The sequence below is a fragment of the Bubalus bubalis genome, chromosome 3 (genome assembly GCF_019923935.1).
Source record: "Bubalus bubalis isolate 160015118507 breed Murrah chromosome 3, NDDB_SH_1, whole genome shotgun sequence".
In the NCBI taxonomy this organism is placed as follows: Eukaryota; Metazoa; Chordata; class Mammalia; order Artiodactyla; family Bovidae; genus Bubalus; species Bubalus bubalis.
In genome coordinates, this window is record NC_059159.1 from 167,594,082 (window position 1) to 167,621,276 (window position 27,195).

The window sequence follows — 27,195 nt, forward strand, 5'->3', positions numbered from 1 at the left end:
AAATAAAACTTTACACTGGAGGCATTGTTGACTCTTAGCATTTGAGTAAATGAAGGGACTTAAGAAACAAATCCTGTCCTTAATACAGGGCTAAGGGTTACATTTGCATGGCCATTTGTTTTCATGACAATGAAGGTTTGCTCACTGCTAGCGACTGTTTCCAACTTCTGGCTAATTAGCTAGCAAACGAAGCCCGGCAGGATGAGAAAACAGCCACAAAAATGTTAAGCAATCAAAATAAACAGGGATTTATTCCTGACCCTGTTGTTACTTCTCTAGTTGAACTCAGCATAAGTTATTTCTCCCATTAAGCCTCAATTTCTCCATCTGTAGAATGAGGACACAGAAGCTTTATTTTGAAAGGTTTAATTCCCTGAACTTCCTCCTCCGTACCATGTGCCATCTAGATGCTAAGAAAGGTGATGAACAAGACGCAGTCACTCACTTCAAAGGACTTGACTTACCTGTGATCAGTCGTGTCTGATTCTTTGCGACCCCATGGACTGTAGCCCACCAGGCTCCTCTGTCCATGGAATTCTCCAGGCAAGAACACTGGAGTGGATTGCCATTTCCTCCTCCAGGGGATCTTCCCGACCCAGGGATTGAACCCACATCTCTTTTGTCTCCTGCACTGGCAGGCAGATTCATTACTACTGGGCCACCTGGGAAGCCCTCCTGGGAACTACAAAGGACTCACAGTCTAATGATGAAGACATACACAATTACAATTAATATGGTTCAACTGTTATGAAGTAACTCACGCCAGAGGTTTATGGAAATGCAAAGGAAGAGGACTTTCCAGCTCTAAAAATTCTGACAATGTCTTAGAAATCTTAAACTTCAAGATGACACCCCGTATTTAAGATAGATGCTTGGGATCATCTATATATAATGGAAAGTCACTAAGCCAATGAATTAAATTCCGTATTCTATACTTACAGTGGCTATGTTTTCCATTGACAGTTATACTCAGGGGCTGACACCAAGTCTGCTACTTTTGACACTGAGATGGTTCTAGTTTGTGTAACCACAAAGATACCCTGATCTTCTCACTCAAGTCTTGATGAATATGTTATATTCAGTATTAATAAGCATGGTCTTGAGGCTGTTCAAGCCATATTGGTTAAGGAGATGAAAGGCCTTCTAGAGACAAAGGAATAGACTACCTTTTTACCCCCAGGTTCCCTATTCATGCCTGATACAGTATCTAGCAGGTAACATAAGTCAGTCAATATTTGTTAAATTGAATTAAAAGTTCACATGGAATTCTGAATGACATGAACCAAGTTTATAAATGGTATCATACTACTACTACTACTACTACTAAGTTGCTTCAGTCGTGTCCGACTCTGTGAGACCCCATAGATGGCAGCCCACCAGGCTCCGCCATCCCTGGGATTCTCCAGGCAAGAACACTGGAGCGGGTTGCCATTTCCTTCTCCAATGCATGAAAGGGAAAAGTGAAAGTGAAGTCACTCAGTCATGTCCAACTCTTAGCAACCCCATGGACTGCAGCTCACCAGGCTCCTCCGTCCATGGGATTTTCCAGGCAAGAGTACTGGAGTGGGGTGCCATTGCCTTCTCTGATATCATAAAGCCAGGTAAACATGTATGTGTGATGCTCTCCTTCCCCTAAGATTACTTGTATCTCACATGGATTTGGTACCTCCAAGCCAGAAACTGGGGGGTTACTCTGGGCTCCTCCCTCTACCTCATATGTCTCAAACCAACTTCTCTCACCTGACCCCACAGCTGTCTTACTGGTATGGGTGAGTAATGCCTCTTCTCTAGGCAACTGTCATAAACTCAACTAGCCTTCCAGCTCCGACCTTTCCCAGCACATCCTCTCCCAGCTTTCTAAAACATCACTGCTACTCCACCCACCTTACTTGCTGCTGCTGCTGCTAAGTCGCTTCAGTCGTGTCCAACTCTGTGCAGCCCCATAGATGGCAGCCCACCAGGCTCCGCCATCCCTGGGATTCTCCAGGCAAGAACACTGGAGTGGGTTGCCATTTCCTTCTCCAATGCATGAAAGGGAAAAGTGAAAGTGATGTCACTCAGTTGTGTCCAACTCTTTGCGACCCCAAGGACTGCAGCCTACCAGGCTCCTCCGTCCATAGGATTTTCCAGGCAAGAGTACTGGAGTGGGTGGCCATTGCCTTCTCCACACCTTGCTTGGACCCCTTCAAAAGCTCCACCACATTCTGGTCGAGGCCTCTACTTCTTAATCTTTCAAAGTCCTCTGCTGTTCAGCCTGTGGCTCTTCTTCCATCTCCTCCTCACCATTGCTGCTCTAGGCGCCAGCATACAGGATCTTACAGGAGTGCACTGCTTCATACCAAGCCTTTCCTCATACTCTCCCTTTGATCTAAAATGCCCTTTCCCCACTTATGTTTCCTTGCTAAAATCCAGGGAATGTTTTGTTCACCAGGATCCTATCACGCTTGGGAGATTCTGTCTCTCCTCTCATTCAATTTTTGCACATTTCACATTCTCTTGAAATTTGCTTATTTATGTGCACTTCTTGCTTATCAGGCTGGGAACTCTTCCAAGCCAAGGTAATATATTTGATTCATCTCTCTCTCTCCCCAGCTGCAAGCAAAGGAGTCAACATATCATAGGGTCCCAAAAACATGTGTTAAATTCCATAGATATAGGTAATAGGATGCTTGGCCAAAGAATGAATGTGTATACTTGCTGTTTTCCTTTTTCCAGCAAAAGAGATGACAGCAATGCAACTGGTCGCCTTGAAAACATTAAGTTTCTCTGGAGTCACTGAAAAGAGGGTTGGGGGGGGGTGCTGGTAGAATGCCTTTTGGAGACATTTGGGATTACGGCTTGGAGGAGAGTAGGTGGATACCTGTTTGCCCTGGAAGTACTCAGATCTAAAATAAGATGCTAATAGGGCCCAGGAGAGAGATGGGAGGAAAGGGGGTGGTTGGCATTCTAGTTTTGTAGGGAGATTAGTACCTGAGCCCATGCTGACCATGTTTAATTGGTCAGGAGGAGCTAGGATGGATGGGCATGGAAGGGTTGAGGAAGGCATCAGAGCAGGACCTGTGCCGAGACAGAAATAGTATTTTAGAGCCTGGCCTGGACCTCTTAGATAGGATCTACCTGAGCCGCCTGCCATACAGCCATCTGCACACCCCCTAGAATGTCTACAGAAAATGTCCATCACTCATTGTCCTGGTAGCTACAGGACTTGGAAACCAGAGGCTGGAGACCAGAGGCTAGAGCCCCCATTCTTTGTGGAAAAAAATAAGTGATGTTGGTATGTCCTGACAGTGAGGAGATTAACTGGTCATCTTGTTACTAATCAATGGGTGCATACTTAAACAGATATGTGAGAACATGTATGGGAAGAGAAGTGGTTAACGTTAGTTGATTTTAATCTCTTATTCCCAAACAGAGTAGGAAGGCAGTTGTGATGACTTTAAAACATGACCCTAAACATCTTTGACATGTTCCTCCACACAAGGCGGGATCCGGGTTCTCTCCCCTTGAGTCTATGCTCTACATCTGCTTACCAAACTACTGCTGCTTCAATTTCTGGGCTCAGGTTTTCAGAAGCTGGCAGCTTCCATGTCATGTCTTTTGGAATGTTCACTCTTAGAGTCCAACTGCCATGCTGTGAGGAAGCCCAGACAACATGGAGAGGCCACGAGTAGGTACTGTACCAAGAGACCCAGCTGAGGTCCCAGCCAGTAGCCAGGGTCACCTGCCACATGGGTGAGCCACAGAGACCCTGTGACTGCAGCCACAAGAGGGAACCACGTCAGAAGTGCCCAGCAAGGACTTCCCTGGTGGGTACAGTGGGTGAGAATCCGCCTGCTGATACAGGGGACGCAGGTTCGAGCCCTGGTCCAGGAGGATTGCCCATACTGTGGAGCAACTAAAGCCTGTGAGCCACAACTACCGAGCTCGCATGCCTAGAGCCTGTGCTCCACAGCAAGAGCAGCCACTGCAATGAGAGGCCCGTGCACCGCGATGAAGGCGAGCCCCCACTCGCCGCAGCTAGAGAAAGGATGTGTGCAGCCAGGAAGACCTAGCACAACCAAAAAATAATTTAAAAAAAACAACTGACCTGCTCAGCCCAGTCACCCCCAGAACCATTAGACACAATAAAATGATCATCATTTTAAGCTGCCAATTTTGGGGATTGCACAGGAACACATAACTGAACAGAGGTAATTCACGTTTGAATAATCCTGAAAGGTTACTGAGAAGAGTCAGAACTAGGGAGCAGCTGAGCAAAGGGAAGTAGAAACAAACTACGTACTGATCCCAGGAGCTAGAGAGAGCTCTGAAGGGCAGACACACATACTCACTGCACAGATCCCTGGCATTCCAGACCTGAAAGAGTCCTGAGAGGTGAGACTGGCCTTCACAACTGCGCAGACGAGGTGGCCCCAAAGGAAAAGTGACTTGTCCAAGTTTACACCACACACATCTGTCAGAAAACAAACTAAGGTCTTCATATCAACTAACATTCACTATACAAGGCTGCCAACCTTTGGAACTGGGTTCAAGCCACCAAGTTCTTAGGCTGTTAGATAGGAAACAAATATAATAGCAACATTTACTGAAAGTGTGGTGAGCACTTTAATGTACATCATCTCATTCAATCCTGTCCACAGCCTTATGAAGCAGGTTCTACTGTTACTGTCGCCGTTTTGTAGATGAGGAAACTGAGGTTGGAAGCGTGAAACAGCCTATTCAAAGTCATCCAGCTAAAGAGGGTAGAACAAGGATTTGAACTCAGGTCTGTTGATCCTATCATCATGAACAGTATTCTTACTCACTGGAGGATATTAGTAACAGCACTTAACACTTATTGATGCTTGTGTGTGTTCAGTCACTCAGTCATTCATGTCTGACTCTTTGCTTACTACAAGCCAAGCACTGTTCTAAATGCTTTACATGTATTATTTCTCACAATAACCCTAAGTACTTTAGATGTATTAACTCATTTAATTCTCCCAACAACCTGAGAGGTAGGCATGATTACCATGTTCTGTGTTACACTTATGCCCAAGATCCCGGGGCTAGGAAGTGGTGTGGTCAGGATTTGAAGCCAGGAAGTCTAGCTCTAGAGCCGGTGCTCTGAAATGCAAAGCCTCCAAACACATAATCTAATGGAGACAATCCATTTTTTTTAAATGCTAAGTTCTTGATTCCATTTAACATATACTGAAATTTTTCACTGAACCTATGGGAATGGGCTGATGAAAATGCAATATATAACTATCACCTACGTTTGAGTCACATGTCAGCAATCTTATATAGTTCAATGTAACAGAAGCCAGAGGAGTGACTAGTCTCACAGGAAGGGGCCATAGAGCATGAGTGCATCAGACAGGAGAATCCCAGGGAGCTCTAGCATTTTCTGCCTAACTTGCTGTGTGACCTCAGTAAGTCAATTACCCTCTCTGGGCCTTATCGTCACCTGTATTTGCTTCAACTTGGACATACATGGACAGCAGAACATGGCTGCTTCTAATCATTATGTGATTTGTCTTCTGGATAAAGCTGTTCACAATTCTGTCACCCCCTTTAACACTTCCCATTCTAGACAAACTACCTGGGACCCCTTAAAGGTTCATGCCAGTAGGCAAAACTAAGGAGGCAGCAAAAGGGTCAGTGGTCGGCAGGGGTGAGGGGGGAGGGAAGAGGGAATGGGGGAGCACATTAGATTTTAGGGCAGTTACCCTATTCCATAGGATACTATTACAGTGGATTCATGTCATTGTGTATTTGTCAGGACTCACAGAACGCACACCAAGAGTGGGTCTTCATGTAAACTGTGGGCTTCGGGTGTTAATGATGTGTCAGTGCCAGCTCACGATTGTAACACGCGCACTACTGTAGTGCGGTATGACAGTGGTGGGGAGGACTGCACGTGGGAAAAACAGGGAGCATACAGGGACTCCCTGCACTTTACACCGAGGGCTTTCCTGGGAATGCATATCTGCTGTAAAAAATAAAGCCTACCGCAAAACTCCAGCAGTGAGCATCCTCTCTGTAGAAGACAGCCCAGATGCTGAGCATGCCACTGACGGTCTTCAAGGAAGGGCAGGAGCAGGATAAAGAAGACAGACACCTATTACGCTCTTCTTCACTCTAGGTCTGGTGCTAGGGCTCTGTTAGCTTCTGTAAGACTCCTAGCAACCTGTGGATATGGCAGCTCTTCCTGTTCCCATTCATCCTTACAGATTAGCACGTGTAGGGTCAGAGAAATCATCCCAGCCCAAGTCCCCCAGACCGAATGCAGCAGAGCAGAGGCTCCCAGACTTTGTCCCTGGACCTCCCTTACCCCACCCCTCCGTTTCAGCCTCTGAGTCAGAGCCCCCCACTCACAAGACCACACAGTAAAGGCATACTAATGGGCAAGGACCCATTTCCTGTATGAGAACCTGTGCAGCTCGATCTATGGCTCTATAAATCACAGGAACAACACCTAATTTCCCCTGTCAGGATAAACTACGCTTTCCAAGCCACTCTCGCCTGAAGGATGAGAGCCCAACAGAAGTGCTTGTTAATTTGGGCGACACGGGGAAGACATTGAGAGGTGGCCAGACCCCTTCTTGCCACACTTACCTCTGCTACATGAAAAACTATTAAAGAAATAAATACACAACCCACTGAGATGCTGCTGCATGGGGCTCTGTCAGCTGTCTGTTTCCCAAGATGTACAGAGAAGAGATGATAGGATTATATGATCCTCAGGCAGAGAGCTATTTTTCTTGTCAATTCACTCTATATTTTAGCTCTCATCCATCTCAGGTAGAAGATGAAGTGTAGGGTTTTAAAGCATTAAAAGTAACAGGGAGCATTGTTGAGCAATACCACATGCCAGACACAGTGCTCAGTGTTTGGCGTGAGGAGTCATTTTCATCTGCACAGTGATGCCATGACTTGGGTACTTCCATCACTCCCTTTAAACAGAGCAGTGGCCACAGGACTGGAAAAGGTCAGTTTTCATTCCAATCCCAAAGAAAGGCAATGCCAAAGAATGCTCAAACTACCACACAATTGCACTCATCTCACACGCTAGTAAAGTAATGCTTAAAATTCTCCAAGCCAGGCTTCAGCAATATGTGAACCGTGAACTTCCTGATGTTCAAGCTGGTTTTAGAAAAGGCAGAGGAACCAAAGATCAAATTGCCAACATCCTCTGCATCATGGAAAAAGCAAGAGAGTTCCAGAAAAACATATATTTCTGCTTTATTGACTATGCCAAAGCCTTTGACTGTGAGGATCACAATAAACTGTGGAAAATTCTGAAAGAGATGGGAATATCAGACCACCTGACCTGCCTCTTGATAAATTTGTTTGCAGGTTAGGAAGCAACAGTTAGAACTGGACATGGAACAACAGACTCGTTCCAAATAGGAAAAGGAGTTCGTCAAGGCTGTATATTGTCACCCTGTTTATTTAACTTATATGCAGAGTATATCATGAGAAACGCTGGACTGGAAGAAACACAAGCTGGAATCAAGATTGCCGGGAGAAATATCAATAACCTCAGATATGCAGATGATACCACCCTTATGGCAGAAAGTGAAGAGGAACTAAAAAGCCTCTTGATGAAGGTGAAAGTAGAGAGTGAAAAAGTTGGCTTAAAGCTCAACATTCAGAAAACGAAGATCATGGCATCCGGTCCCATCACTTCATGGGAAATAGATGGGGAAACAGTGGAAAGAGTGTCAGACTTTATTTTTCTGGGCTCCAAAATCACTGCAGATGGTGACTTGCAGCCATGAAATTAAAAGACGCTTACTCCTTGCAAGGAAAGTTATGACCAACCTAGATAGCATATTCAAAAGCAGAGACATTACTTTGCCGACAAAGGTTCGTCTAGTCAAGGCTATGGTTTTTCCTGTGGTCATGTATGGATGTGAGAGTTGGATTGTGAAGAAGGCTGAGAGCCAAAGAATTGATGCTTTTGAACTGTGGTGTTGGAGAAGACTCTTGAGAGTCCCTTGGACTGCAAGGAGATCCAACCAGTCCATTCTGAAGGAGATCAGCCCTGGGATTTCTTTGGAGGGAATGATGCTGAGGCTGAAACTCCAGTACTTTGGCCACCTCATGCGAAGAGCTGACTCATTGGAAAAGACTCTGATGCTGGGAGGGATTGGGGGCAGGAGGAGAAGGGGATGACAGAGGATGAGATGGCTGGATGGCATCACTGACTCGATGGACGTGAGTCTCAGTGAACTCCGGGAGTTGGTGATGGACAGGGAGGCCTGGCGGCTGAGATTCATGGGGTCACAAAGAGTCGGACATGACTGAGTGACTGATCTGATCTGATCTAAGACTGAGGCCCCAGGGACTCTGTGTTCTTTGCCTGTGTCACGTAGCCAGTATTTGGCAGAGCAAAATTCACACTTGGTGGTGGTGGATTATTGGCTAAGTTGTGTCCGACTCTTGTAACCCCATTGACTGGAGACTGCCAGGCTCTGTCCATGGAGTTCTCCAGGCAAGAATACTGGAGTGGGTAGCCATTTCCTTCTCCAGATCTTCCCGACCCAGGGATTGAACCCAGGTCTCCCACATTGCCGGCAGATATTTTACCAACTGAGCTATGAGGAAAGCCCAAAATGCACGCATAAGTGCGTCAAATCCCAAAGCCTAAATGTTTCACCATGTGAGCTAATTTAATCCTGCGAGCTCAGTCTTCGAGTTACACGAGACATCACTATAGCATTATAATAACTTCTCCATCCTTTCCTTAGGCAGTTTCAGCTCGGTTTCTGTTTCTTACCAGTTAAAGAGCTATGACTGCGACCAGTATAAATATTCTGTGTTGCTGTGTCAAAACAGTGTTATGGGAAGCATGGGTCTGTCTTTCATCCCCTCTCTCTTGCTTATCTTGTAAAATTCTTTCATCGTTCATTTATTTAAAAGTTCTATTCATGAAAAAGCAAAAAAAAAAAAAAAAATCGAAAATGTTAAAAATAAATACTCTGTTTTAGTCTGGCACACAGGGCCTTTTACACAGTGATACTGTACAATCTCCTCAACATCACATCCTACTACGCAGGCTTCCCCAGCCCTGCATACCATCTCTGGTAGCCACCTGTCGTGAGCCAGACAGGCAACAGACTCTGATGGCACTGTGCCTTTGCTCATGGCTTCCCTCAGCCTATAATATCTTTCCTCCATTCTACCTTTAAACAAAGCATTCTCATTAGTTAAGACCCACTACGATGGCAATCTTCTCTGAAGACTCTCTTCTGATTTCCCAACAGAACTCAAGGCCCCCATGGCACCTTGGATGGCACATCCGTTGATGAACTACAGGATTTTATCTATTTGCATATCTGTTCTCTCCACTGAACTGTGAGTTCATCGCTTTATTTTATCATAAGCTCCTTGCACAAGGCCTGGCCCAAAGAAGGTACTCCATAAATGTCTGTGATAGGAATAAGTGTTGCATGAATGACTGGTAAATGCTGAGGACTGGAAGAGTGGGAGCTCTTCTCATGTCTGATCTGTGTTATCCTTATCGACCTGCTCAGTCATCAGGGCCATAGACTGTGCTCACAGCATTCCAAACTATCTCCAGACCATTTGTCCCGCCTGTCACTGAGCTAATAGCAATTGTGAAAATGATGAATAGCAGACCAATTATGAGCAATAGGAGACATCAGCTATAACTCCTGGGAGAAGACCCAGCCATATCAGTAGCCTCATCCATCTAATCGTGAGTCATCTTCCCAAGGCATCTTGCCCTGTGACCTTGAACTGCCAAGGGCTTCTCAGTCCCACACAAATCCGAGTTCTCTAGCGGACCGCTCCTCCTCTCGGCCTGTCTCCTCCAAGGCGTTGCTCCTGGCCCGCTTCATCCTGGAAGGGGAACCTGGATGGAACTCACACACTTTTCCTAAGGGAAGCCTTTAGCCAGCGATCCCAGCCACACCCAACAGGCCAGACCTGCCTCCCTGGGCCTGCTGTCCTTTGACAGATAGCAACTCCTCTCGCCTCTGGTGAGGCCATCTGGAGCTGGGAGGCGGGTGGGAAGGTTTTGAGAGGGGGATTTGTCCAAGACTGTGGCGTTTCTGTTGCTAAATGCTAGCTTCAGTTCGTGGTGAGTTCCTGAGTAAAGAACTGTGCAATTTCCCTTCTGCGGTCACTGGTGACTTCACTTTTCCAGTACGCCCATCTTCCCTCAGGAGGCATCTGAGGAAGGCAGCCTCCCCAGCATCTGGGGCCCCCGTGGTTGGGCCTGTGGGTGGGGGCAGGGAGAGAAAGGTCAGGGGGCAGGAGGGGACATGCTTTGTCTGGACCCACACAGACTTTATCTTTGCCTTGGAGAGGGCGCCTTGGAAATCTGGCTAAGGAAATCATGAAAAGGGAGATTTCTACCCGGTTCACTGGAGCCATATTTCCACCCTGATCAGTTGGACTCTGAGAAGCCTTGATCCCTTAGTCCAGCAAAGGACATTACATATGCTGGAGAAACAGCAGAGCATGGAGGATAAGCGTACGATCTTTGGAACCAGATCCCTGGATTCAAGTCTCAGTGTCATCACTGAGCAAACTCAATAGACGTGACTTCACTTCCTTGCGCTTCATTCCCACATGTGTAAAATGGGCTATATTGATACCTACACCTCAGTAAAGAGTGGCATAAAAATCCTTTATAAAGTCCCTAAGATAATGCCAGAACCACCCATATGTCCACACATACACATATATTTGATAATTATAGAGTACTGACAAAGCTCTAAACCTGGATATTCTCCAAGTGGAAGATAATTATGATGAATTATTATTGCTTATTATGAATGTAGTACCATTGCTATTCATAATTATTTACAGGCAACAGTGATTCTAGGCACATCTACGCTCAGAATTATTTTTATTCTTTTTAGTATTTTTTCCAATGGAGAAAAAAAACATGTTATTAGAACCAACTATCAGAGACAGTAAGATGACCTCTGTCTTTGGGAAAGCAGGCCTGCCCTAGTCTCTGTGAACTGACTACCCTTTTGGTTTTTCAATCAGCAGAAGCTTGGATGGTAAGATGATTACAGTTATCATGCACCTACTCTGTGCTAGATACTCTATCAGAAGCAAGAGTTAAAGAAGGAGAGAGGAGAAGGAAAAAACAATGAGAAAGGGGATAAAGAGGAAGAAGACAAAGGAAGGGGGAGAAGATGCAATTAACACGAATCAAGTTTCTACTCACCCTAGGCATCACTAAGTGCTCTGCATATATAATCATATTCAACCTAACAACAATTCTGTGAGTTACATACTATTACCCTCCTCACTGAGATTCTCAGCAATTATTAAGTTCCAGTATGCAGGAAAAGAAGAATGTAAGCCTAGGTCATCTGATTCTTATACTGCCCATATTCACATATGTCACCCAATATAATATCCAGAACCAGCCTAGGCAGCAAGTCTTATCATTCCCATCTGACTGAAGAGAAAAGGAAGTTCAGGTAGGCTAAGTCACCTGTTCACTAACATCCAACATGCACATGTGTCAGTTGCTCAGTTGCGTCCGACTCTTTGTGACCCATGGACTGTAGCCCACCTGGCTCCTCTGTTCATGGGATTCTCCAGGCAAGAATATTGGAGTGGGTAACCATTTCCTTCTCCAGAAGATCTTCTCAACTCAGGGGTCGAACCCAGGTCTCCTCCACTGCAGGTGGATTCTTTATGGTTTGAGCTACCAGGGAAGCCCTTTACAAGTGTCCATAGAATTGGCAACATCCGACAGGTAAGCATAAAATATGGAATTCAAATCTAGATCTGATGGACTCCAAACCGTGGGAAAACAACTCCCTCAAACACCTAACATTTCAAAATCTCACTAATAAGTCTTTACTCCGAATGTTACATTAATGCCTTCCTGAAAATAAAAAAAAATAATATAGCTATATAGATAAATATAAGTGTAGATTTATACCTATACAATATAAATACCTTATAACTACCTTGGACATACCCTTCATCCCTATGTCCTCCAGTCCCACTCAAAATGGGACCCGCAAGCTTGAGAAACAGTAACTGTGAGGCACCAGGGACAGACGGACGGACAGACAGCCTCACCAATGTGGGAGGCCCGCCCTCAGGCAGCCACCGTGCTTCCACTTACTGGCATTCCCTCTGAGTTTCTGAAGGGAAGCCATAATTTCTGGAAAGGATTCAGGTTGGGCAATCTCAACTTAAAGGAGCCAAGCCCAAGCTCTTTTAAGAATGAATCAATGTTTCTAAAACAATGTTGAGATGAAGGTGTTGGAGTGAAGACACCGACTTCAAGTAGATGGTGTAACCAGTCAATTTCCAAAGGGCTGAGAAGTGACTGAAAGGTAAAAACATAACAGCTTGTTTTACCATTAAGGAAAGGTGAGGATAAAGATAGTGACAGGAGGTGACTCGAGATCCCAAGAAAGGCCACTGATGACAGAACAGGCTTGCCCATGTCCAAGAACAGAGAAAGGAGCCGAAGATGCAGCCGTCTCTATAGCCTACTTATTGAAACAACAGGCTATGGGACCACACAGACACAACTTTAAAATTCTGGTTCCGTAACTACTGGCTGTGTGACACTGATAAGAGATTTTCCCTCTGAGCCCCTGTTTCCTTTAATGAGCCAAAAATTATGTTTTGAATACTATGAGCATGACAGTAAAGATAGAAGCTATTGTGACTCAGGACAGAGCCAAAAGTCTGGAAGCAAGAAACTTGGATGCTACCCTTAATTCTGCAGGCAAGCAAAGCAGTCTGTGTGTGTTCTAACTTCTTTCTTCATCACACACATTTCAAGAAGGATATAGGCATACTGGAGTTCTTTCAGAGGCAAACACTCAGAATGGCTAAGGCTGAGCCTGAGATGAGAAGCAGACTCATGTGATGAAAAGCAATCGAAGGAACTGAGGGTGACTACCAGAAGAGCCCAACAGAGTCCAAAGATATCACCAGACACCTGAGACACGGTCGCTTAGAGCCAGGAGAGAGGACAGACTTTTACTGAGCTGCTTTCTGTGAGCCAAACATTGCTGCTAAGCATCTTACATGGATCATTTCAGTTAATCTGTGAAACAACTCTATATGGTAGACATCATTAATCCCATTTTCCTCATGAGAAAAAAAAAGAAGCTTGAAAACTTAAGTAATGTGTTCAAAGGCATAGAGAAATTTTGTAGCAAAGCTGGTATTTGAATCTTCATCTCTCTGATTCCATATGTTCTGTCTGGTAAGTCAAGAGATAAGTCTATCTTGGTATAGTGCTGATAGATGGGACTGGAAACAACACAGACAAGGCATGCACAAGGAAATATTTTGACTGGATATAAAGAAGGATGCCCCAGTAGTGAGAGATCAGGCTGCTTAGGGCTCCCTGAGCAAGTTCTTCCTGGGAGTATCCAACAGGAGATGGGAGAAAAGAATCAAGCCACAGACTGGGGCTGGGCTAGATGCCTGCAGAATCTCTTCCACTTCTGAGTGTGTCTGCTCTTTCATCATCATGGGCACTGTAATATAATGATAAAACATGGAGGGGGACAAACAGGGGAAGAACAGGAAGGTAGGGGAAGTAAGACAAGTCAGAGCTTGCCTATACTCAGCACTTACTATGCACCGGGCACAAGGCTAAGCATGTTAGATGCCCATCTCATTGCGTACAATAACCTCAGAAATTATTCATCATTAGTATTAACCTGACATCACAGCTGAGGTAATTAAGGCTCAGAATCCCTTGCCAAAAGTCACGCAAAGAAAGGGAAGAGTCAGGACTTGGTGCCAGAAATGACCAGCATCAAAGACAAATATCAAGTTATTTTATTACATCACTGTGGTCTACAATTCTACCAATACTGGTTGTGGTGGATTGCAAAAAAAAAAAAAAAAAAAAAAAAAAAAATTGAGCCTGGTTGAGCCTCTACACCTAACTACCAAGTTACAAGAAATGGAGGGACAGAAAGTGAAAGTGAAAGTCACTCAGTCATGTCCTACTCTTTGCAACTCCATGGACTATACAGTCCATGGAATTCTCCAGGCCAGAATACTGGAGTGGGTAGAGGAACATGCTAAATAATACCATGAAGCTGCAAGGAGCAAAATCCCCATTTTCCTCAATAAAATATCACAAGGAATAAAAAGATTTGTAGGAAGAAGCCGATAGACTAAAAGAGATTTAATTATCAGCCAAACGTAATGTTTGGATCTTACTTGGATCTCAATTTGAATGAACTGATACTGAAAATATAAGAAAATCTGGTAAAAATGAAAATGACTATATATTTGATGGTGTAGAAGAATTGTTAGCTTGGAAAGCAAGGCGACAATACTGATATTTTTTGAGTCCTTGTATGAACTTTGTCATTTATATATCAAATTATATTGTGTTTGAGGTGAGAGAGCTGGTGATGCAGGGTTGGAATAAGCCGATTATTACTGAACCTTAAAGATGACCGATACACAGAGATTCACGATACTAGTCACTTTACCTTCGTGCATGTTATAATTCTCTAAAATAGTTTGGAGTTTGGTAGCAGAAAATCCAGGAATTTGGCAATGCCTTTCCCCTACATTGGAAAATGCGGAGATGAATCTGAAATGGAAAGGAAACACGTAGTCCAAGAAGACACTAATTCCTTGAAGGTTTCCCCTCTTCCTAGGACTTAACGTTATGGCTGGGACCCTTCTGCTCAGAAACACAAGGAATGATGGGACTCTGTTGACCAGATCACCCGCCTGTGTAATGTCACAAATTAATGCTGCTTCCAACTGCACCTGCCTGATGAATGGGGAGGCACATTTGGAACGATTTTTTTTTTTTCTTCTTCTAAGATTAGAGAGAAATGGACAGAGAGAGTTGAATTGCTGGTGAATTCTCTCTGTGCCCTCATGATGGAAGTTGCCTAATGACCCAAGAAGAAACCCCTGTGAACAGGGATAAGCTCCAGCAGGGATGGGGCCTCCGCTTGCTCCATTTCTGGAAGCCCAGCACGTTCCTGGCTGCTGTGACTGACACCCTCAGATAAATGAGGACTGTGTGATGGATGAGTGGTGGTGGGACAGCTGGAAAAGGGATTCCAGCCCCAGCTTTGACCTCTGTCAGTCCTGGGGGCTTCAGAGGGTGGTACCCCCTCTCTGTGAGCCTCAGTTTTCTTACCTGTAAACTGAAGATACACACTGCTACCTTTATAGGACTATTGCAATTATTAAGGGAGTTAGCACATGTGAAAGCACCACTGAAGCATGTCGATGCAAGTTGGTCATTCATTTTTTACACTGATTTATTCTCATTAAATATATATTTATTGAACTCTACTATGAGGCAGAAGCTATTGGTGCAATGCTGAGCAAACGTTTGTCTAGACCCTGGTCTTGTGGAGTTTATCTCCTACTGTATAGGAAAATATTTTGACTCAATATCAGAATGGCTATTACAGAAATCAGGGAAACAGAACGCTCAGGAGTCCCTGAGCAAGCCGTTGCCGGGAGTGCTCCGGCGCAGGCGCTGTGGCGTGTGTGAGACGCGCTTTACCTGCTCTTCCCTCGCAGTGGTGCTGCTGCCATCTTAGAATAATGAAAGGCGGGGGGGGCGGGGACATTAGTCAGATAACTAGACAACATGCGGAAGAGCACAGTGAGAAACTGTGATAACTGTTATGAAAGATAAAAAAGATTCAAGAAAGCAAGTAAACAAAGAAACACACAGGGGATCTTATCACATCTAGAAGCCTCGGCAATATGGTGGGTGAAACAATTAACTCAGTGGAAAGAAAAAAGGAGCAGAGGGTAAAACAAACTCCAAGTAGAGAGAAGAGCATCTGTGGAGGCCACAGAAAGTGGAGGACCACTGACTTGAGCACAGAAGGAAGAGAGGTACAGGAAAAAAGGAGGTGTAAGAAGTTGGAGGGGCCAGTCCGAGCAGCCCCTTGGAGGCCACAGTAAGCACCCTGGTCTGGATCCTGAGAGCACCCGGAAGCCAGTTAAGGGTTTTCATTGGAAAAGTGATGGAAGCAAGTCTTAACTTGGAAACGATCAGTCAGGCTAGCAGGAAGAAAATAAATTAGAGGAGCCAAGGGTCACTGTTAGTCAACTATTACAACCATCCAGCCAAGACTTGGACCAACGTGGGTAAGAGTGGTCATATTTGAGAAATTCCTAAGATGAAAAATCTACAGGATTTGTTAACGAGCTGTAGTTTGAGGGGGATGAGTACAGATGAAGGACAGAGAATCATCAAGGATGTCTCACTGCTTTCCAGACTGCAAGAGCCGAATAGAAATCAATAGATGTCTACCAAAAGAAAGGCAGCATCATTTATGGCAAAAACGCTATCTGCAATAGTTACCAGTGAGGAGAAGCCACTGTATTTCCATTGGATGGGGGGGAGTCGGTCCTGGAGTGAACGGGGCTGAATCGGTGTTGACAGCAGAGGTAATCTGTTCTTTCAAATATCTTGGCCATTGAGTAAAAGAAACGAAGACACAGTAGCAGGAGGAGGCAATGTTAGGCAACGACAGTGTCCTTAGTAGACATTAGACTTCGTATTTTACACTTCATTAAAATGTACAAGGGAAGTAGCTAAGAGAGTATAGCAAAATGAGAAAAAGCAGAAGTGCTCAGATCAAACCTTGACTGTACCAGTTCTTATTTATAGTATTGTGGGACAAGTGATGTAACTTCTATGCCTCAGTTTTCCCAAGGGGGAAAGAAAGATAATAACTTTACTCAACATGTGGGGTTGATGAGAGGGTTCAGTGAAGGGAGTACATAAAGTGTTTGAGCAGACCTCCTTGCACAGTTAAGTGCTCAGTAAATGGTTGTACTTAAACATACCAGGAAAAGGCATTCTTCAGTTCTCCTTTTTCCCTACATTTGCTAACTGAATTCAATGTCCCATGGAGGAAAAAAAAAAAATACAACAAAAACAGCTCTATACACTCTGACACGCAAAAATGCTTGCATTTGCTAAGTCTGTATGTCATGCATATTTACAGAATCTTGTAGTTTTCTGGTCTCATGAAACAGCTATGTTTTCCAGTTTTGCAAGGAGGCAAGCCAAGCATTAAGTTCCTCTTTTGTAATTGACCATGAGCGTGTTGAGTAATATGTGGATTATATCCCCCTCTTCTCTTTGATCTTCCTTCTTGCCAAGAACTGCCTGACAGCCTGGTTCCTGGCCAGTTCACCTCCTTATAATGCACCGATGGAGAGGAAGTGGCCCACAATAGCAGAGGAGATTTACTCCAGATTAGAAGTACTTGACTTTCTTAATCCCTAAGCAAGGAATTCCCTGAAGAATTTCAGAATGAGAACGCCGTAGGAACCATGTTTTGGAATAGTGGTTCTCAAGTTCGGCATGCAGCAGAATCACCTGGGAAGCTTGTAAAAATGAAAATTCTCCAGCCTCACTCCTTTAGAGAAACAGAATCAGGAAGAGGAAGCCAGGAACCTGCATGAAAAACAAAACAAAAAAAATGCTTCCCCCATTTTCAATCTAAGTGACCCTGATTGACTTTGTGATATTCTGAGAGCCAAGTCTCCACACTCCACTAGGCACTCCTGACCTCTTATTCTGCTTTATTTTCCCTTCTCTTTGCCTTTTAATATACTAGATTATTTACTATTCTGATTGCTTATGTCTTCCACATACACTCCAGGAGAAATTTAAGTCTCCAAATGGCTGTCATATATGCCTGTTTTGCTCCTTAATGTATCCCAAAAGCCCAGAACAGTGCCTGGCCCATAAGAGACCCTTAATAAATATTTGTTAAAATCATTTGAACTGAGTCACCATCCTTCCAGACATCCCATATGCAGACTTCCACTGTGGACACCCCAACTAACTGGTCCTCTTATCATGGTGTCCTGTAACATTTGAGTCAAAAATATTTAGGAACTTTGCTGATGCCATATACCCTTTCCTCAGGGGGAAAAAAATACAGTAATGTATAATTCTGCACAAATTTTCTGAGGATGGAGATCCAATAACCATTTAAGATCAGTGATCTGCAGATCCCACATTAATAAACCTGAACACAAAACCAGCCCTGGTCCCTGCAATTCAACCTTTAACTGTTATTGATGTAGTTATTATCCTAAATTTCACATCCAGTTATGTCTTTCCCTCGACCCCAAATCTTGAAGATTTCCCTATAGTTCATGTGGTACCCAAACCCCTCAGCCCAGAATTCAAAGTTTCCACAGGCCGGTCTTCTGCACATCACTTCTCCAGTTTTATGGCTCCCCAATTGTACGGATGATTGACTAAACAGACACAGTTTGGACGCAGACTTCCTGAGTCAGAGTCACTAGCTATGTTATGTTGGATAAATTATTTACCTAAGTCCTCAGATATTTTTAAATTTGTGCAACGGGCATACTAGTGCACACTTCAAACGTGCCAAAGGAAAGAACGAACACATGTGAATACACACGGAGCACTTCTAAAATGCCAGGCATATAGTTGGCACTCAATACTTGCTGGGTTTTACTCTTCTATGCGTTTGGCACATAGTATCGGACATAACTTTCTTTCCTCTTCTTTTCCAACATACCTTAGTCTAGACTAAGGTTTGTCAAAGTGTTTGCAAAGGACTAGAGTGAATATTTTGGGCTTGGTGTGTCCTACCGCCTCCTGGGGTGACTGCTCAACAGAGCCGTTGTGGCTGGGAAGCAGACATAGATGATATGTAGAGGGATGAGCGTGGCTATGTTTCACAAACTGTCTTTATAAAAGCACATGGCCTCTGGCATTTTACCCATGGATCACAAACTGGCCCAGATGAGCTTCAGCATCTCAGAGACTCAGTTTCAAGTTTCTCTGAGCCGCAGTCTCCTCATCTATTAAACTGGGATGATGAGAATATTTCCCTCTGAAGTTCTTGGATGACTGAATGAGATAAAACACATAAAGCCCTTGGCAGAGTTTTTGGCGTGTAATCTAAATACATCGGGTACATAGGACTATCTCCATCATCAACAGACTAGTCTCAAACTACATCCACCGACCGCCCACATCCACCTTCCCTGCAGCAAGAACTGCTTCCAGATTTACCCGCTCCAGAGATTCTTCCTCCCTCTTTCCTAACGCTGTTGGAATGTCTGTTGTGTTGTTTGAAAGTAAATCATGCATTAATGTAGCATATGCAAGCAATTACAGTCACTTATGTGACGTGGCTCTTGTGCGTCATCCCCTAGACTGTGAGCTCCTTGAAGGCGCAGTCTGGGTCTTATTTCCCCCTGCATTAGCTCTCCTAGCACAGTATCTACAGACGCCCAGTGTGAGGTGCTGGCAGCGGTGACGATGCTGGCCTTGTTAATGGTAGTGGTCCCAGCAGCGGGTATGGTTGTGGTAATATTGGTGGCGGGGGCGTGGGGGGCGGGCGGATCTTGGCTGTTAATTTCTTTTCAAAGAGCGGTCATTTGGAATTTTTCTTCTCGGTTTGAGCCAAGAAGTGTAAATTGAGTAAACAAGTCTTTCTGGCAGAGAGAAAGGATCTGTTAGAAGGTTAGAAAACCACAACAAGACCAAAATTACACATGGCTCTTCCTAGGGCAGCATGGAAAAGAAAAAGAAAAAAAAAATCACATTATTGGAATTCAGGGGACCCAAGCACTAGAAAAAAAAAAATAATCATCCAGAGATACAGAGTATTTTATAGCCTTCCAAACACCAGCAAACATTCTCTTAATTTTTCTATATGATCTCTGCAGAGAAAGTTACCACCCATTTCACAGATGAGGACTCTGAGTATGAAACAAAAGACATCTCCGAAGTCAGAAGCCATGGCTGACTACTTTGAATTCAAAATTGGCTGTGTGCCCTATAGCAGGTCATTCCTGTCTCTAGGTCTCAGTTGTACTATTTGTAAAATAAAGAGTGTATGATTTTAATATCCATCTCTACTCATAAATGCTGGGTCATTGGGATGGAGTGCAAGATATAAGAATCTTTCTCTTATCTATTATCTTAACTATTATCTCCCAATGTTAACTTAAGGAGTACAAGTGGTAATATCTTTGGGTGGAAAATAAGTTGCAGGTTACAAAGTGCTTCTTCCAACCTCAAAATACATCCCTTATTTTCAGGGGAGCATCTAGATCTGACCCTGGATCTGCCACAGGGGCCTGTGGATAAATTAGCCCATACTTTTCATCCTACAGATACCGAGACCCGAAGAAAGTGTCTGTCACTCAGTCCTGTCCAAATCTCTGTGACCTCATGGACTGTAGCCCACCAGGCTCCTCCATCCATGGGCTTCTCCAGGCAAGAGTACTGGAGTGGGTGGCCATTTCCTCCTCCAGGCGATCTTCCCAACCCAGGGACGGAACCCTGGGTCTCCCACACTGCAGGCAGACGCTTTACTGACTGAGTCACCAGGGAAGAAACAAAGGCTGAAACAGCAGAAGCATCCATGCCCAATAACATGTAACAATCCAGGAGACAGCCTGGCAGCGACCACAGGTATTCCAGGTCTCTAGTGCTTCCAAAGATACTCCCAATCCCAAAATGGAAAGGGGTAGATTATGTAATGCCTATTTTACAAGTGAGTGAAATGAAGGTTACCCAGATAATCAGTGGGAGAGACGGGACTCAAATCCACCTCGATCTGGCTCTTCCCCATGACACAAGTTTTCTCCCACATTTGGCCATGTCCCTAGTACTCTGGGCACTTGCAAAGTGATTGAGTACTACCTACAAGAGGAGGTACCAAAGGAAGCATGGAAAAAGGAAGAGCTCAGTTTAGACAAATAGCACTTTTATCATAGAAAACATAAGCCCATGACATGTTACACTTGGAGCCTCTTCCTCTTTTTCACCCAAAGGCTAAGTTAGCAGTCACCCAAAGCCTTATACATTTAAGCATTAGCTGTGCTTAGCTAAGTTCTGTGGCTTTGGGCTGTATAAGGGTCATTTAACAGGTGGAGGGGGAAGAATAATGTTATTAATCAGGCTCTCCATCATTAAGACTTTTTTCCTGCTTTGCTTGTTCAAAACCACAAAGTGTAATGAAGGACTCCTTTCCAGCACATTCCTGGAGATGGACCGAAGGAGACCCCAACCACCAAAGGAGCTAGAGTCCAAGGGTCCCCAAGATTATGCAGAGTACACCCTGGCCCTGGTCCAGAATCAGAGACCAGAACAGCCCCACAAACCTCAGGCAAGTCACACCCCTTCTGTGACACTTCCTGGCAGTGCCCTGGGACTCAGGAGTTGACTAAGCACCTCAAATAACTGAAGGAGAGTTCTCACCTGTTCTCACACAGCAGGACGGTTCCATTCTGTTCTGGAAGGTCAACAGGAGGAAATCCTTTTACTTAAGTATAATTCCACCCATGGTATCCTTTCTCTATGAGTTCCAGTGATATTTATAGTGAGAGAATACTCTTGAAATCCCTCCGTTTGCATTCTGACCTTTTGGGTTAACCAACCATCTCTCTTGTACAAAATGTGGATCCTGCTCTGAAGGCCATGTCCCTAGCACTCTGGGTACTTGCAAAGTGATTGAGTACTACCCAAGGAAGCACGGAAAAAGGACGGGGTCAGTTTAGGCAAGTAGCATTTTTTCATAGAAAAGATAAGCCCATGACATGCTACATGCCAGGCACTGTGCAATCATCACCATCTGGTCCCATGAAGCCGGGATTGCAAGACTCTAGGATGCACCCACAGAGCTCCCCATCTGGCCCCCAGGGAGACGGGCCACGTTTGCACATTCTTCAGGCCTCTGGAGGAGCTGCACCTTCAATCTGGAATGCTCTCAGGTCTTCCTCTGCCAAAAGAAGAGTCCTCCACTTTCGCTTTATGTGCCTGACCCTCAAGAAATTATCCCAACATCACTCCACTAAGGAAGTCAAGCCTTCTCTGACCCCACGTGGCCCTCGGTCACCCACCGTGAACCCCCAGGCCTGGCCCTCTCTTGGGACTCAGCACAGTTTGTTCTCACTTATCTGGTGTGAGTGTTTCAGTGATATCTTCCTCCCCCAGTCTGTAAACTCCATGAAGAGGAAGCCCATGCCTGTTTGTGTCCACTTGTGTCCATTTGTCCTGCTTTTTAAGGCAAACAGGCACTCAGAAATAGAAAGTAACCCAAGTATGACTCCTGCTGCAAAGGCAGCAGGTGTCCCGTAAGGAGAACAGCGACACCTAGCGACTGCTTTCCCACTCCTGGACTTCTGTAGCTGAGAGCATGTGAATCGGCCTTAGGAAAACCGGTTTTCTAGAACTGGATATATAGATGATGCTGAGGGAAGCTAGCACAGCATCCAGACATAGAGGAGCCTGATTTCTAAGCAAAGAGTAAAGGAACCAGTGCTCATCTTGCTGCCATACGTGCCAAGAACACATCATCAAAGTCCTGTGATTAGCTAGCATCGAGGCACCTCGCAGGTGAGGAGAGCGAGGCCCACAAAGAGGAGCAAATAGGGATAGTCAGGGCCTCTCTCAGGGGCTCTCCCAGTTGGTGCTAGTGGTAAGAATCCGCCTGCCAGTGCAGGAGACACAAGAGACACCGGTTCGATCCCTGGATTGGGAAGATCCCCTGGAGAAGGAAATGGCAACTTGCTCCAGTATTCTAGACTAGAAAATTCCATGGGCAGAGAAGCCTGGCGGGCTACAGTCCATGGGCAGCAGAGAGTTAGACATAACTGAGCACATAATCTGTCCTTTCCCTTTCCTCCCTATAGCCTGTCTCACCAACCCCTGGAGAGCTCAGTCCTGCACAGCTAGCAACGTGTTGCTCTGTGTATGTCGTCACTGACACAAGGCTCATCAGATGGCCTTTCGTGTTACGTGAAAGCTTCAAGAGCCTCCTCAGGGGTCTCCCTGGCTCCACTCTTATACTTCCACAGTTGATTCTCACCCTGAAACCACAGACATGGAGATGTGTATGTAACTTGGCTTTTTTGACTTTTTCGTTGTTGGTTTGGGGACCTCTGAGGCACAAAGTCAGATGATTCGAGGAGAGTGGCTCATGAGTCACGCTCATTGCTGTACCATGCTTGGTTAGGCTTTATGTATTCATCCGGTTAGCCTCAGCTACTTAGCTAATTTTAACATTTTAATAGTGAACGTCGCTCAGTCATGTCTGGCTCTTTGCGACCCCATGGCCGGTAGCTTGCCAGGCTCCTCTGTCCGTGGAATTCTCCAAGCAAGAATACTGAAGTGGGTTGCCATTTCCTTCTCCAGGGGATACTCCTGACCCAGGGATCGAACCTAGATCTCCTGCATTGCAGGCAGATTCTTTACCATCTGAGCCACCAGGGAAGCCCTAACACTTCAATAAACCCCCACAAATCCAGCACCCAAAACATCAGCTAGAAACTTGGCTACTTTCGTGTAACTAATGTTCCCTCATGCCATCACCCCGCCTCCCTGATTCAAGATCATCATCATCCTAATCTTATGTTCATCATTTCCCTGATTCCTTTTTTAAACTGTCTATTGCATGCATATTTATTCTTAAAAGGTAGTATATTTGATGTGTGTGTTTATCTTGCTTCAACTAAAAATAGAGGGAAGGGTATCATGCTATGCAAAATATATCTTTGGGATTTCCTGTCTTCATTTAACATTATATTCATCCATCTCCTATTAAGTATCATTACAGTTCATTTTGATCTTGGTTGTAGTATAGTGTTCCCTTGTATGCATAGTCCACACCTTAATTAACTGCTCTCCCACTGATGGCTGTCTATGTTGTTTCCAGGAGACTCCTTCTGCTACACAAAGCTAATCCTATCAACCTCCTGCTAGCCATGTATCTTCAGCGTGTCACTGCCCTCTAGACAGCGTCCAAACTCCAGGACCTAGCTTACAATACCCTAAATAATCAGGTTCTTTCTGATCCCTCTGGCCTCACCTCCGCCCTCCCTTCATCTCTTGGTCTGAGTCATGGGGAATTTCTATAGGTCTTTGCACAGACCATGTTCTTTTCTGCCTCAGGTTATCCACCCGATACTCTCCTCACTTATTCACATCTCCTCTTTGTTCTCTATGAAGCCCTCCCTGACCATCTCCAGCACTGGCACTTAGCCCAATAGGATGCCTTGGGAGGGGCACATGATCCATAACATCCTATGGGACTTGGTCACTGGTCCACCAGATTGTCTTCTCTGGAGGCCCAGGACTGTCCAGAAGTTGCTGCAGAGGAAAGAGTGGAGACCAAGTAGAGAGGCTTTATCTACCTCCTTCCTCACTGAAGCAGTGGCATACTATTCCAGGTTGGGGTTGAAAACTGCATTTGGAAAAAAAAAAAAAGTTCCATGGATATGAGTTTGCAAAAAGGTGAACCAAATCATTCATACAGTCCCATCGAGCCCTGACATGCCATAATCAAAAGCCAGAGAGACATAAAGAGGAACAAGAGGAGATGAAATTTCACAATTAAGTATCCAGGCTCCAGATGAGACCAACATGGAGCAAATCACTCATCTTATGTTTCCTCACTTATAAAGTGGGCAGGAGAAAAAGATAAACCACACAGAATTGCCATCTTGATAAATAAATGGTCAAATGTCAGAAATTCCATATGAATCAGCCCCATACTTATAAAGAAGGCATAGATCTGGAGGGTAAATTAAATGAGATAACCCAAGTAGAGTACTGAGGGAGAGGCTGCTAGGTTCTTACCAAACTCATATTTGCTTCTCCTAGGCAGACTGATAGAATACATTTCCCTGTCTTCATCTGCAGACAGGTGTGCCCAATGGCTGAATTCTGGCTAGCAGAATAGGAGCTGAAGTGATAATGTGGCATTTTCAGGTGTGGCCCATTTAAAGTTCTCATGTACAATTTCCCATGTTCTTTCTCCTTCCACAGCAGCCATCAAAGCACCAGATGAACGGAGCACAAGATGGAACAGGCTGGGACCCTGAACCACCTCTCAGAGTAAGGCCACCCATCAATCAAAATCAACTATTCAGGACTCTGCGCAAGCAAGAAACAACCTCAACCAGACAAAGTCATTGGGATTTGAGAATTTGTCCGTTACAGCAGCTAGTGTTACCAAGTTACACACATGTTCACCACATGGTAAGCAATCAATAAATGCTGGCCCTCACCATGCTGATGATGACCATCCTGATGGACACAGAGCCCGCAAGGGCAGGGGGTGGGAGGCCTGGTACCTAGATGTAACTCAGCGGCCATGCTGGGGTGCTCACCTCTTTGGTGCCATTGTCCTGGATAAGAGTGTACAGTGGGACCACACGGTTGATCTCCAGCAGCACCGGGGTGGGGCTCAGCTGCTCCTTGCCCGGGCGGCGGCAGAGGTGACAGGTAGACGGACAGCGGCCTTTCTCCTCACAGCGGATCTCCACACCTGAGATGAGCTGGTCATCTGACAGCATCTGAGCCGTCAGCAGGCCTGAGAGGTAGGTGATGAAGGGCATGGACTTCAGCTCCTTCTTGCTGCCCAGCTCCGTGGTCTCTGGAGAAAGAGAGATAAGTTCAGTAAAGGTCAAAAGGTCAGACTCTTGAACCCATCAAGATATGCTAAGAGGCGGTTATCCACCGAAAAGGGAAAACAGATGATGTGACTCATGATGCTTTAGAAAGAACACCGATACGAGGGCTCCAAGACCAGAATGATGTCTTGTTCTACCATTGATATTAAATAACCCTTTGCTTTCTTTGTGCCTCATCTTCTTTGTATTTAAAGTCAGCAAATTGTATAAACTTTAATTATGTTGAATTGGTTCATGGTGCTTTTCAGATCTAGTCTATCTTTCTACTTTTCTGTATATTTATTCTATTAATTTTTGAGAGTTTGATATGGAAACTCCAAGTAAAAATCTTAATGCACCTACTGAAAAAATGATTGTAATATACAGTAGAATTATATGTAACTTTGTTCTGTATTTTTCAAGTCTCCTGTAAATGTGTTATCGTACTTTCATAATTCACAAAATAAAAAAAAAAAGAAAAATAAATTCAGGCAGTAGGTTGGGTTAGAGGGTTTTTCCAAGGACCTTGCAAGATATAAATATTCCTGTATATTTTTCCCAATAAGAAGTTCCTTTCTTTACTATCAATTTTATAAATTCTACCTTTGTTTTAAAAACTTATTTGTCCTATATTTTCCATGAAGTTCCATGTAATGGGGGAAAGAGAAGCTTTGGAGTCAACTTCAGTTTAAATCTCAGTTCTGCTAGACAGGAGCTCCACTGCCTTGGGAAAGTCTCTGAATATCCAAGAGCCTATAGTGATTAATTCTGTAACATGAGGTTAACAATGACTAAAACAGTTATGACTGGTAGATGAGCGAGGAGGTGGGCCTGTCTGGGAAAGGCATTATTTCCCCTTTCTTTTCATGCTCATCTGTTCCCTTATTCAAATGTCTGGTCCTCAGCATACTGTCGTGGGCATGAGTGATGCGTGCCCCATTGTGCACTGTCCTTCTTTATCCCCACAACTGGCATTTCACACCTCCGTGCCTTTGCTCGCCCTGACCTACTGTTCCCTCTGCCTCTCAAATGGTGCTCCGATGTAATGTGACCGTCTTCAGGAAGTCTTTCTTCCTCGCCCCAACCCTGCTTCTCTGATAGGTATTCCTGTTTGCAAGACCTTACCTTGTTACGTTCACTTTCTCATCCCATTTTCTGTCGGCCTCTGCAACCATGTAATCGGTTCATGGAGACCACGGACCATGTCTCCCATCCTGCCCCCACTGACATTCAGTGCTTAGCACAGTGCTAGGGATATATTTGACACTCTACCAAAGAGAGAGATTATATAGCTGTGAACGGTTAGAACAACACATATAATCCAGTCTGCATGTGTGCTAATTTGCTTCAGTCGTGTCCGACTCCTGTGGACTGTAGCCCACCGGGCTCCTATCTCCATGGGGATTCTCCAGGCAAGAATACTGGAGTAGCTTACCATGCTGTCCTCCAGGGGATCTTCCTCACCCAGAGATCAAACCCACATCTCCTACGGCCCCTGCACTGCAGGCAGATTCTTTACCACTGAGCCTACCCAGGGTAATCCAGTCTAGAGGCTCCAAAATTCATCTGAGGGAATTCTAGGGATTCCAACAGCCATCTCAGCAGCTGCTAGAGGAGAGCAAAAGGAAGACCGAGTGGGCAATACTCTACATCTGCATCTCAGCTTCAAATAGAGCTGTTCCACTAGTATCTCATTTACAGACTGGCCTTCCATGTAAGATTTCATAAGAAGAAAGGGCTCAAAGCTTGAAGAAGCAAAGTGATTTGTAG

General features: G+C 44.8%; 1 protein-coding gene across 14 annotated transcripts in view; it reads right to left on the reverse strand.

The window, feature by feature from the left end:
* ASTN2 (astrotactin 2) overlaps window positions 1–27,195 on the reverse strand; it is a 1,030,196-nt gene that overhangs the window by 174,274 nt on the left and 828,727 nt on the right. For all 14 annotated transcript variants that reach the window (XM_045165169.1, XM_045165168.1, XM_045165167.1 and 11 more), the window contains one exon: window positions 25,144–25,409. In XM_045165169.1, coding sequence (XP_045021104.1) covers window positions 25,144–25,409 — 266 coding nt within the window. The remainder of the gene's footprint in view (window positions 1–25,143; window positions 25,410–27,195) is intronic.